Source organism: Copidosoma floridanum, unplaced genomic scaffold (assembly GCF_036245765.1).
Source record: "Copidosoma floridanum isolate Cflo_tuat_1 unplaced genomic scaffold, Cflo_Japanese_pri ptg000014l, whole genome shotgun sequence".
Lineage (NCBI taxonomy): Eukaryota > Metazoa > Arthropoda > Insecta > Hymenoptera > Encyrtidae > Copidosoma > Copidosoma floridanum.
In genome coordinates, this window is record NW_028321891.1 from 7,272,211 (window position 1) to 7,284,641 (window position 12,431).

At 37.2% G+C, this 12,431-nt stretch overlaps 1 protein-coding gene across 1 annotated transcript in view; it reads left to right on the forward strand.

The window, feature by feature from the left end:
• The first annotated feature begins 285 nt into the window (after positions 1-285).
• Positions 286-12,431, forward strand: part of LOC106636132 (uncharacterized) — a 69,515-nt gene continuing 57,369 nt past the window's right edge. The window contains exons 1-16 of the mRNA XM_089592120.1: positions 286-470; positions 579-777; positions 1,454-1,567; positions 1,747-1,912; positions 1,979-2,079; positions 2,147-2,356; positions 2,434-2,619; positions 2,700-2,814; positions 2,886-3,127; positions 3,208-3,330; positions 3,415-3,606; positions 3,867-4,144; positions 5,975-6,242; positions 7,283-7,455; positions 8,230-8,377; positions 9,278-9,835. Of these exons, the coding sequence (XP_089448246.1) occupies positions 286-470; positions 579-777; positions 1,454-1,567; positions 1,747-1,912; positions 1,979-2,079; positions 2,147-2,356; positions 2,434-2,619; positions 2,700-2,814; positions 2,886-3,127; positions 3,208-3,330; positions 3,415-3,606; positions 3,867-4,144; positions 5,975-6,242; positions 7,283-7,455; positions 8,230-8,377; positions 9,278-9,835 (3,258 nt within the window). The remainder of the gene's footprint in view (positions 471-578; positions 778-1,453; positions 1,568-1,746; positions 1,913-1,978; positions 2,080-2,146; positions 2,357-2,433; positions 2,620-2,699; positions 2,815-2,885; positions 3,128-3,207; positions 3,331-3,414; positions 3,607-3,866; positions 4,145-5,974; positions 6,243-7,282; positions 7,456-8,229; positions 8,378-9,277; positions 9,836-12,431) is intronic.

Here is a 12,431-nt window from a genome sequence, read left to right on the forward strand (position 1 = left end):
TAGTATCATTATCGTGCGAAGAAGAAAAAAAAAAAAAAATTAGAAGCAAAATAAGAACGACAATGTATCGAAGCGAGCACACGCATAAATTGATATTTTAAATTAAACCATTCACTCCTCACACCCGAGTGGACAACGTAAACTAATGTTTTGGCCAAACCCAGTCAACACCCCACATTTTCCTTAATCTACAAACTTAAAATTTTTGAAAGAAATCTCGAACGTGGGAAATTTTTTTTAGAACGCACGCACAAAAGACCGAAATGATCTAAGCGAAGGGAAGATATGGAGAGGAAGAATGAGGCGGCCAATATTTTGGAGGCCCTCGAGACCGAGGTAGCTTACATACCAGGTGGTCGAGACAGGGAGGATCGGCCGCTGATCGTGCTCGACATCCCAGCAGGCGAGCCCTTACCGATCACCCGTACGCACCTAGAATCGCTGCTCGAGTACTTTTTGTCGATCTTCAGGTAGAGTCAACGCTCAAAACTACCTATCGTTCGGGTGAAATCGTCATCAGATCGGTATGACCGAAAATGGCAATAAGCGTACGCTTTAAAGGTGTGATTTGTTGACAGCGAGGACACCAAATCGCACGGACTGACACTGCTGGTTGACGCACGGTCCGCAACATGCCGCTCGAGCAGGACCTGCATTCGTCAGGCCCGCGAGCACCTTGGCAATCTCGTGTCGGCGATCATTGCCGTGAGACCCGACAATTTTTGGGAGAAGCAGCGCGTCGACAATTATTGCACCAAGTCCCATCGGGACGGCGAGGTCGGTGGCGCGCAGTTTGCACTTTCGATGTTGACCTACTCGCGCGTGTGCGTGCTCGTTTTCGCGTGCGAGCTTTCCACGAGGGGGACTTTTTTCCCGACGGGGGAAGGGACTTTCTAGCACTTCATTGGCTCGTAAGCGTGGCGTAGTTGCATGTAGCTTGGATTTTCTTTCAATGATACACAATATCATTTCGTATTGCTGAATCGAAGAAACATTCATGTTTAGGTTCATGAAGCAACTGGTTCAGAAAAATTTTTTATTTCTTCGTGGGAGTATTGATGTTTTCGTTTTAAGAATCATACTAAGTTGCCCTTACACAATTCTCCGAATCAGCTATTTTTTCAACCAAAATATAGACTAGCACCATCTATCACCCAGCCGTAAATTTATGAAACTCATAATCGCAAGCCTTTGTAAAATGTATATTAATGATTGTCAGACAAATTTGGTGAAAAAAGGTTTTTGGTCTTAGCGTTTAATATAAATGCATGTACATTTATCGAGGGATGCAGTAGGTGTTGGGGAAAGACACAGTTTGTAAGGTTTGAATGAAAATAGTCACGCTTTATTCTCGTCCTGTACGATATACGTATTTATTCATAAGCTGGGCGAAAGGTTTATGCATGTATGTTTAAGAGAAAAAGAAAAATTGCCCTTTCATTGTATGCTGCAGCCGATTTACGTTCCCCTGAGCCGGCTTTCCGCTTACGTCGATCCCAATCAGCTGACGTACAACCTGGGTGGCAGCAAGTCCTATGACCACACCGCCTGGATACAAAACCGCGTGGTAAGCCTGCTTATTCATTATTTTCTTTTCTTTGCTTTTATTTTTCCCATTTGTATTCGTGTCAGTTCTCTGCTCCAACGCGCTAATAAATCGTGTTTGCTGCATTAAATTCTATGAAAAGTACGGATAAGGAATTTCATCCGTGGATATTGTTTGGAATTCAAATAATATGATTACAGCGTATCGATGACTTTCTAAGGGATGCGGAAAGTCTCATATCGAAGCTGAACGATCAGAAAGAGAGGCTGACAAGTGGCGAACTGATGTCCTTAAAGTCAGACGAAAGTTCGGTTTCCAGCGGAGAAATGAACTTGGAAGCGGTGGCTCAGCGAGTACTTAAAATAGGTACCAATCAATTTATTATCACCAGATGAATATAGGGATATAATTGTACTACATATATTCTCTCAGGTAGAAGCTTGACAAGTTCCATAAGTCGAGAAACTGCACAGGATGTTTTGGATACAGTCCAAAGGATCCATCATCTCATGGATTTTATCGAACAAAAGCAGGTATGTTCCATGCGTTTATAAAGTGTATTTGCGAAAGGTCTTTAAATAAGCTTCCACGTGGTTTTAGCTGGAGCTTGATAGGACATGGTCCGATGTGGACAGGAACATAGACATCCTCAGGGATATCGAGAATCTCGAAGAAGGCGTTGCAAGTGTGACGAACTGGATTCTAGGTCCTGCCGATTCGATGCTGAATGCTCATTACCAAATAGGTTTCGACGTGGCTTCTTCCGAAGAATTAAGGATAGAACACGAAAAACTCGAATTAGAATGTAGGGTAAGTTTATTCGTAAAACGGTTATACGATTCGGCTGATTGAACAAACAGTTTTGTTGAATACTTAAAATTTTACAGGATGCGTATGGCAAATACGCCGAGTTATTGCATAAATTAGATAGCATACCAAGTAATTACCTTTCTGAAGATTTAAAGTCTCAAAGGGACTTTATGGATTTTGTTTGTAGAAGCTTTGCCACGAGACTCGAAAGAAGAAGGAACGTCCTTATAACTTCTCAAAGGTTTTTTCGACTCGTGTCGGAGGTGCGTTACAATGAAGTGTCGTGTCGTCTCTTAATCTATACCATTGTTTTCATGGTTACAACAGGACTTTCATTTTTCAGTATTTCGACAAGACTAGCGAAGTTTTTGACAAGTTGATAATGGGAAACAGGACGTATGACTTTTCGAAGGCTGGAGCTAATTTACAGAAGCTCGAACGTTATCAGCAAAAGTTAGGTGAGCCAAGTACTTGACAAAATGAAAACCATTGGTATTTTTTAAAACTAACTATCCAAAAATTCAAGTAGAAGGACTAGAGCGTGAACTAGTCAAAGAAGGTGAAAAGTTATCGGACGTTTTGTCCATGCCTGTGAAAGATGCTCTTTGTCGCGACGTCCAAATCGAGTACAGCGAGGATATCATAAATATTCAAGATATTTTAGATGCCACTAATGCTAGGAAAAATATATTCAACGATAGCGTTGAATTGCAGAAGCTCACGTTGAAGCAAACTGCACTTATTTATACTTACGAAAGCGACGCGGAGCAGGTTAGTGTTATATTATTCGAGGCAGGACGTCCTATTTCACTGTCCAGTTTGATCTGCCATACATCAGTATTATTTTTTAGGCTGTACAATGGTTGAATGATCTTTACGATGTCTTGATTGGTACTCACGTCGAAATTGGCTGTAACGTTGTGGAGATCCAAACGCAGAAACAAGAACACCAATCTTTCCAACACACAGCCAGGGTACGTGAAATAATTTACACATTACTGTTACAATACGGAAATATCAATATCAAGTCAATACAACAGATAATTAATTACTCATAGGGGACATATGAGTATGGTTGTCAACTAGTGAACGGAGCACGTGCTCTAAGAATTTCGTGCAAATTGGATCTCAATGATAATACAGAGCTTATGCTGCAACTCAAACAAATCTGGAGACAACTACGCCTAATGGGTCAGGAGCATTTGACTCGTTTGCGCGTCTGTGCCGTTTTCCATCGTAACGTGGATGATGTAAGTTATTCCGTGGACGTAAGAATTTCTTTTTTAAACTATTTGAATCGAACTTTAAGTAATACATAATGATAATGAAATGAACAAGCCAAATAGAGAGATTATGATTCCACGAAAACGGATAAGCCCAAATTTACAGAATTAAATTACTCCATTACAATCAGACATACAACACTCAAAATTTAAAATATACTTTGTGCATAGACACAACGACAAACTTAACCAACTCTTATATCCATTTATTCAAACGCAACATACAGCACTGTACGAAGCTGCAAGAGATGGTTGAGACGGTGAGCTCTGTTGGGTCTACATCTAAAAGAAGCAGATCAACCACACCATCGGTGACTTCCTCACCGGAAACTATTGTAGCAACTGACACCACTAAAGTAGGTACCACCACCATAAGTACTCGCATAAAATTCGAGATCAGAGATGTGCTAGCAAAGAGGGAACAGTTGTTACCAGAAGTTGGACGGACGGTGCGGCTAGGCCGACTATTGAGATCACGGCTAAAGGAACCGTTAGCTCATCAGAGGTAATGTAAGCTCACATACTTAAAATTTAATATTATGGTCATACTTCTTAGAAGTATACTTTTTTCCATTATTTTGATGAGTGTACGGGTTTGTGCAAGATTATTTCATAAAAATCCATTTCCCTATCGCCTAGAAAGCAATGGTGAAACCATCATAAAAACTGTATTAACTCAGACTTATTTTGTTGGCTCTGCGTTACAAAGTACAAAATATCCAGTTGACAGGCCTGTGTATTTTGAGCTCTAAAAAACAAGCGCTCGAAGCCTAGGTCTAGAAACAGCTTGCGTAGGTGTCAAAGTAAATCGACGATTTAGAGCTCGATTTTCCAAACGACGATTCACCTGTAACATAAAAAAAAAACCTCATCAACGGCATTTAAACTCAGAAAGAGGCACGAATGACATCGCAGATGCGCTCCCGATACGATGACGCGCGCGGGTGAGCCCATGTGGCAGCGGCAAAAGCTTCACGATCAGAACGGAATTAGAAACGCGGCGTCCACTCTAAATTTCGGCTCGTCAACTCCTCGAGTCTCCCGCTTTCTCTTGCTCTCTCTCTCTCTCTCTGTTGCCTTTGCTTCTTTCGCAAGAGTTTACCCTTTTTATTATTTTTTCCTCCACACAAGCCTTACTTTCTCACCTTCTGTCATGATTCTCATTTCTTTCGGTGTCTTTTTGTTTTTGTTTCATCTAGTACTCTTGTTCACATTAACAATACGCTGGATACATACAAGAATTATAAGAAAAGACCATTAAATACTTCCAACTTCTGGTTTTAGACTAACTGGTTTACCAATAGATTGTATTTACATACTTTTTAGATAAAATAAAAATGATAATGAATGTTATTATCCTCCGGAGGAATTCTCTTCCCGACTCCACTCTCACTTCAATGTATACTTAAATACTGTAATTGAAAGGCAAAAATTGAGTATACATATTTTTGGTTGACAGTTATGGTCGATATTTCGCCGTGTTTGTACATCCTCTTCAGGATCATTTCACGGTAATGTTCACTGATTTAAACATCACGGCAGAGTAAAAGTGCAGAAAAATCTCAATTAATAAATCTTTAAACTACCAGTATAAATTATCAATAAAAAACACGTACACTTCATTTTTTACTATCGATTGCAATAAATGGATAATGGATGTTGTTAATTGAGCGATTGTGTTTGATGAGCTTACGGTATAAGGCATGTCTAATATTGTCACGTATGAGTTATCATTAAAACCCTTTCATGAACTAAAAGCTCTCACTTTCTTTTTAACGATCCACCATCTGCTACCCTCCCCTTAAGCCTCCTCCTTACTCCCACCATCTTTTTCATCTCGCGGTCGGCCTCTTTTGCTCACCACGCCGTGTACCCGATTCGCGATCGCGACCCAGCTTTTCTCTCCCACGAGACCCCACGACCATTAGACGCACCTATACGTACTATTCAACGCCGGCGCGTCGAGCTTTTTGCATCGTTCCCCCGTGCACTTTGGAAAAGTCGCGACTCCCTCCCTCCCCCCCTGTTCGCCCCCCTGCCATTGCGTAACCAAGCGAAAGCAAAGAATATACTAATATACGCGCTAGGTGTACTGAACAGCGCGCGACTTTGACTTTCCGGCGTGTCAGTCTTCGGAGCCGTCCCGGGCACACTTCCCGTTTGGTTAAAAGCTTTTTTTTTCCTTCTTTCTTTATTTTTTATTTTTTTATTTTTTCAAGTGTCCATTTAAAAAAACCAAGTTCTCGGTTATGCGGTGCGCTAGGGATAAAAGTGCAGTTTGGTGCTTATAACAAGTGTGTATATTATCTCTTTGTGGATTTTTGCGAACACACAGAATGTCCGAGTTCGCGGACGAGGCGAGCGAGCCGGGGGGCAACCTGTCGGCCGTGCAGTCTATATCGGCCAAGTTGCTGGAGGTGACGAGGCTGGCGGAAAAATTGGACGCCAAGCTGTACGAGGCCGGGGCGAGAAGTCAGGCTCCCAATCCTGCCGGGGAAGAGGACGCTGGGAGGATCTCAGGGGGCGAAGATGCGAGAGACGCCGTGGGGAGGAGTCCAGAGGGGGCTGTTGCAGCGGGGAGCCAGCGGGGAAATAGGTTGGAGGTATGAACTTTTTTTTTTTCTTCCATTGGTTTCGAAAGTCGGAGAAAGAGACCTTTTTTTCGATGGTGATAAAGTTATCTTTAGACGTGGATGTACCGCGGTGAAAAGAAGCGGCTCTACCGGTCGTAAAATTTTTGCTGGTTTCTTGAAATAAATAAATAAAAAAAAAAAGATCGTTCGAAGCTATTTTTTGATGCACAGGAACGAAGCGTCTTTGCTAACTGATTGGCTCTACGGGCTGAGTTTGGAGAATGATTTTGAGTTAGTTCGTTAGAGGCTCTGGTGTGTGCATCATATCTAAAATTTTTGTTACCAATTGATTTATATCAGATTAGATTAGATTGAGCTTTATTGAGGCCTTGTGGCTATGCCATGTCTGGCCCTCCAGTAAAAATACATGTGATAATATTAACAAAAATCGTAGGAATACATGTTTAAATCGAGTGTTACAAAAATATACAGAGTAAATAAATCAAACCGCAAGTATAAAGTGGCAAAGCGTACAGTTTGAAGGATTAATAAGAGACGTAAGTGGATCAAAGTTTATATCGGTTTTTGATACTTTATCGATGAATCATTGCGAAAAATTTGACGGGGCAGTTATTTCGAGCTGTACGGAGATGAAGTTTGTCTTCTGGAATGGTCACTTCTGGTATCTCTACGAAACGATCGGGAGCTCTTCAAACGGCTTGTTGCGACCCCGAAAATAGACAAGCGACAGCAACCATGCGTTTACAGTAGAAATATTAATTTATTTAAAAATATCTTGAAGACTCGGAATTTATTATAGATTTATTATAGATATACGAACCGAAGAAGCGTATCTCTTTTAACTGCAAAGTAAGGTTCGGTTTGTCGAAGCTGTAGATAATTTAAAAACACTTGTAGTCTACCATCGATTATGAAATGAAGTTAGTTACAAACAAGTTCCAAAAAACATACCTACCTTGTATTTTAAATGAAAAGCTCCAGAGAGCTTTAGTTTAAAAATCTTTTTGAAAAAAAAAAAAAAATCATCAAATGTTTCTTCTATCGTTCAGGAAGCTAACGCAAAAGAGTCGGACAACCATAGCCGAGCGAGCGATAGAAGTGCCATCGAAGACTCGAACGCAGACGAGTACGTGACGGCGACCGAGTGCTCCAGTGTCCCAAGGTCGCGCAGCGAATCGTTCCTCTCGTCCGAGTACGAGGATGCCCTCGTTTCAACGACCTGGTGAGTAATATTTAGTATAAAGATGAGAAAGGGGGGGGGAGGGAGCGCGTGTACCCTACCACTGGGCATTTAGGTGCTTTTGACAAAATTTAAATGAGGTTTATTTCTGGCGCACGGCGCTTGGCTCATTCACGTTTATTTAGAGCGCAGGCGTCTTTGTCAGCTATTTTGTAGGAGGCGGGCCAAGCGTGCAATGCTTGTGTCCCCCGGCGTTTGTATTGCGCGCAAAGAGTACAGATCACGTGATTATTTGGAGGCTGTCGTCGGAACTGCCGATAGGTGCGACAATTTGTTTACGACGGGGGGAATCGTCATTGCTTAAGGCTTTTTTTTCATCTTAACGGGGATTCGGAACACCACATGGTGCCCGTACTGGCTCATAACTCACAGTGTTAGAAAAAAAAAAAAAACATGTAAATATTTTGGCTCTTCATCAATTACGTGACGTTAATAATAGATTTTTTATTTTCATTTTTTATTTTCAAAAACAAATAACTTTTCAGCCAAAGAGTACTGTTATATTTGTATTAATGTTTAAAAAATGTCTTTACTTTTACGCTGTTTAATTTAGTAGTATGTATTTCCAACAATGGTAATACTAAGGGAGTACAGTTGGTAGTACTCAGATAAGTATACATTTATTTGCTCGAGTGGTAGTAAACGAGTTTTCTGATCGTCTAAACAATTGATTAATTAAAGAATGGGCTAACATATGGGATCGATGAAAAAGTTTTTTTGTTTGAGCTCATAAGAAATGTTTTTTTCTGTTTACAGCCGTAAAGTAGAAGATGAAATGACAAAGAAAAACGAGATACTTTCTGAAACGATAAATGAGGCCATAATGGAATCGACAAATCCCACTGATGGAGATATTATCGAATATAGTCCAGATACGGCGACTGTAATTCAGAGAACGATTAAAGTAAGTTTAAATAGACGATGAAACTGTTTATTGTAAAAGATGATAATAATCGTATTGAATATTGTCAATGTATAAATTATAAATGGATGCCATAGACAAAAAATGGCAGCTTTAAATTTTCTGAAGAAAAATATTATATGATTAAAATATTATTATTTCATAAAATTTCCTTAACAATTTTCCATCAGCAACATAATGGATATTATAAATTTCATAATTTACATTTATTTAATCCATTAATCAATGTCCTCTTTTATATAATCATTATTTGAAGAGCAGGCGATGGTATAAGGCTTTTACTTATCCATAAAAATTTTTAATAATCCTTCACTTCATAATGACTTCATGTTTAGTACTGCAAAACGAAATTCGTCAAAATATTATTTTTCGTAAATCTTCTCAAAATAAACTATACGGTTAATCCAATAAGGTGGTCATATTTCCCATAAATAAGCTTTATCACGTGAGCCATCGATCTTTTGGATTCTAAAAGTAATAATATTTATCGTTTTAAAATTTCAAAAGATCCTTCATGGTTTTTATTGTAGAATTTCAGAAAATTATTTTCCTCCAAGCATTTTGAGATGCGATGATAATAGTTGGAAATTTTAAAACATCTTTTTAGTCAGGAATTTTCGTTGTAATGTTTTTCGTCAGAAAACTTGTGTGAATAATATTGTTTTACAGAGACTTGTAAGTACAATGTTTTTCGTTGAAATTTTTAAACCTAATCTTATTAGTTAAATATGGATGAGTTATATTTTTTATCTATGGTGGCAAAAGGGGATTAAAAAAAATAAAATCTCGCAAAAGCAATAAAATTTCAAAATTTATTGTGCATTACTTGTCATTTTTATTATAGACTGATACAGTGCATATTAACATTATTTTTTCTCGCAGGACAAAGACGGAATAATCATCAAAGAGACCACAGAAACGACGACGCTGCGGGTCACGCACAACACGCACTTTGGAGTGGCCTCCTACAAACTCGTCTCAAACACGATTACCGATCACACCGAGCATCTCGACCATCGCGAGCTCCAGGATCTCAACCGAACCATCGTCGACGACTGCTACGCCATACCACCACCGCCACCACTACCCCCAGCACTCACAACCCACCGTGAAGAGCACGCGTACGCCTCTCCATCCAAACTCATTAGCTACACGAAATCCGAAGCCCACGGCAGCTTGAACGGCCATACCGATCGAAAAATCGGTAGCACTACCGATCAGGCCGTAAATCACGGCGGCAAAATTCCAGTTGATTACCAAACGCCGGAAATTTCGAGACAAGAGCGCGAATTCCTGGAAAAAATGAAAACGGTAAGTTCTCAGGACTCATCTGTCGTACCAGCGATTCAGCAGCAGTGTCAGCAGCTCGCGGTCGCCGCTTGCGCAACGGCGTTCGTGGCCGTCGAGGAGCTTACGGTGATGCCTGCCGCCACAATAGCCGTTTGCGAGCTCAACTAGTTTATTTCATTTTTTTTTTTTTTTTGCATAATTTTTCGTGACGAAGAAAATACGCAAATTTGTTGTTTCACCTTTGAATGAAAAGAAGAAAAAAAATATGGCAATGTACAAATTTGTTGTTTTTTCTGATTTTATATCACTTGCGTTTGTTATTTCGTTTCATTTAAACACTTCATTTTTGTCTTGATATTATTGAGATCTGACTTAATAAACTAAGGTAAAGCTAAAATAAAACAAGCAATTATTTTTCCGTTGGATCAGATTTTTTCTCCAACAGCAGATTTTTTTATTTAGGTAAAAAGTAATGCAAAATAAAGGTGACGTTAAATTTTCACTGGTGAAACAACTTGTTACATTCATTTTATGATCACATTTTAGAATTATCATATCATACCAAGCTTGTGCTTTAGTAAACGTAACCATTGCAATAACCTGTGCGCATAATCATTGTTATAACATTTTATATTTTTGTATATTTTTAATAAAACTTTTTCTTTTTGTTAATTATTTAATAGGCTGCATATTAATATGTATTTATTGCAAATGCTTTCGTCATTGTTGTATTTACGAATTGAAAGAATTTTTTAACCATTATTTTAATCACGTTACTATAGTTTGGTAAAAATGTCAATAAAATCGATTTTAAGTAAAAAGTATTTATTATATATTTATAATGAAATTTATGTACGAAAATTTTTATAAACCAACACTTTTCGTATTTTCCATAAACCATATTTGTTTATTATAGATAAGTTGTACGTATTTCAACTTTGTCTATGTTATTTTTTGATAGAAAAAGTACTGTACATATTTATGAAAACAATTAATCAAATATTTTTATTAGTGATGAAATAATCATTACACTAAAAAAAATTATTGAATAAAAAATGACTTAGAAATTCTGTTGTTCATCTTCAGCTGTAATTTCCGATAGAGAACACTAAATTGGAAAATTCCTTTAAGCCCAACCATAATTTATTGTTGGTCAGATGCAAGCTTGCAAAATAATACTTATAAACGTTAAACATTAACTGAAACGTACCATTTTCAATGATAAAAATTTATAGGAAAATTGTTTTTTTGATTCTCTTTTGCTTAATATAAAAAATTCTTCAGAAAGTCCAGTTCAAATGATAAAGAGATATTGCAAAATGTAAAAAAAATTTTTGTATGAAATTTGCTATGTTGTACAATTTTTGATAAAGATGATTTAAGGTAGAAAGTTATTTCAAAGATTTTTAATAACTACTTTTTCTAAATATATACCATTAAAATAATATCTTTCCGTACAAAATTGATACGAGTAATACGTTTTCCAAGTAGCCATCCCTCAATTCAAGAATGACTGCTGTTTAATACTTTATTTTTTGTTGTTTTAAAATAGCTACCTTGTTAAATAGTTTTTATAGCGACGATTTTTCTTAGTAAAATCAAAACAGCTACTTTTGGAACGATTTTTTAGTTGCTGTTAACTAAAAAGTTTTAAATCAGCCAATTTTTTTTCTTATATTTTTTAATTAACTACATTTTTTGACGATTTAGTCTTGTTTAGTAATTTCTCAAAGACATGTAAGTTACCGTTTTTTAAAATTTCGGCTTTTCCCTTAAAGATTTTATAGATTTTGTAATACAATTAATATCTTAATTTTTTTACAAAATTTTAAAATATTATTGTTTCCTACTAATTAAGAAACATCTACTCATTTCTGTACATTTCAAAATATTACTGCAGTAGCTTTGTTCAGAAAGATTCAGATTATTTCTGGATACTAAATAGCTGTATTTTACAATAATTTTTTAAATAATTATTCTTAACAAATCATAAATAATACAAGAAACTTGACAATGTCTTCAATGAAGATCAAAATGAAATCATAAAACTAGTTAACTGAACATGAATACAACAAAATTATAAATAAATTACACCGTAATGCTAGTAATACTACCAGCATTTAACGTAAATCTTTACTAATTAGTTTTTCCTACTGCAATCATTTTTATTCATCCCTTCGATAATTGAAGCGTTTTTTTACTCACGTTAATGTTGATTACTCTATCGTCTAATGAATTTTTTATAAGTATTTTCATAAAATTAAGAGCTAATTAACTGTGAGCCAGAATCCTCACCATTTCGTCGTTGGATAGATATTGATAAGGTCTAATGGTGAAAAAATTTTCAATTGATACACGATTCTTGTCAATCAAATTTTTTTCATGGAATACATTCTCTTCATGATAAGATTCGAGTTTACAGAATACCATGTAATGACCAACAATACCAAGATGTTTTTTTAACTACAAATGCCTTTTCTTTCTTAACAAATTTTAATTCACCAGTTGTATCTTGATGATGGTGAAATAGTTTTTTTTTCCGATAATCTTGTTAAAAAAAACAAAAAATTTAGCCAACAAAAGACTAAAAGTTTCAAAAAATCCAAATAATGTCCTCTCACGTAAACACAATAACCCGACACCCAGAATCTTTACCAAAATCTCCCATGACGCTGTAAGCCGCGCTACCGTACGCAAGACAGACCGAGAGACTCGTCTCTCAGCCTCTATTTCTTCTCTCCATAGC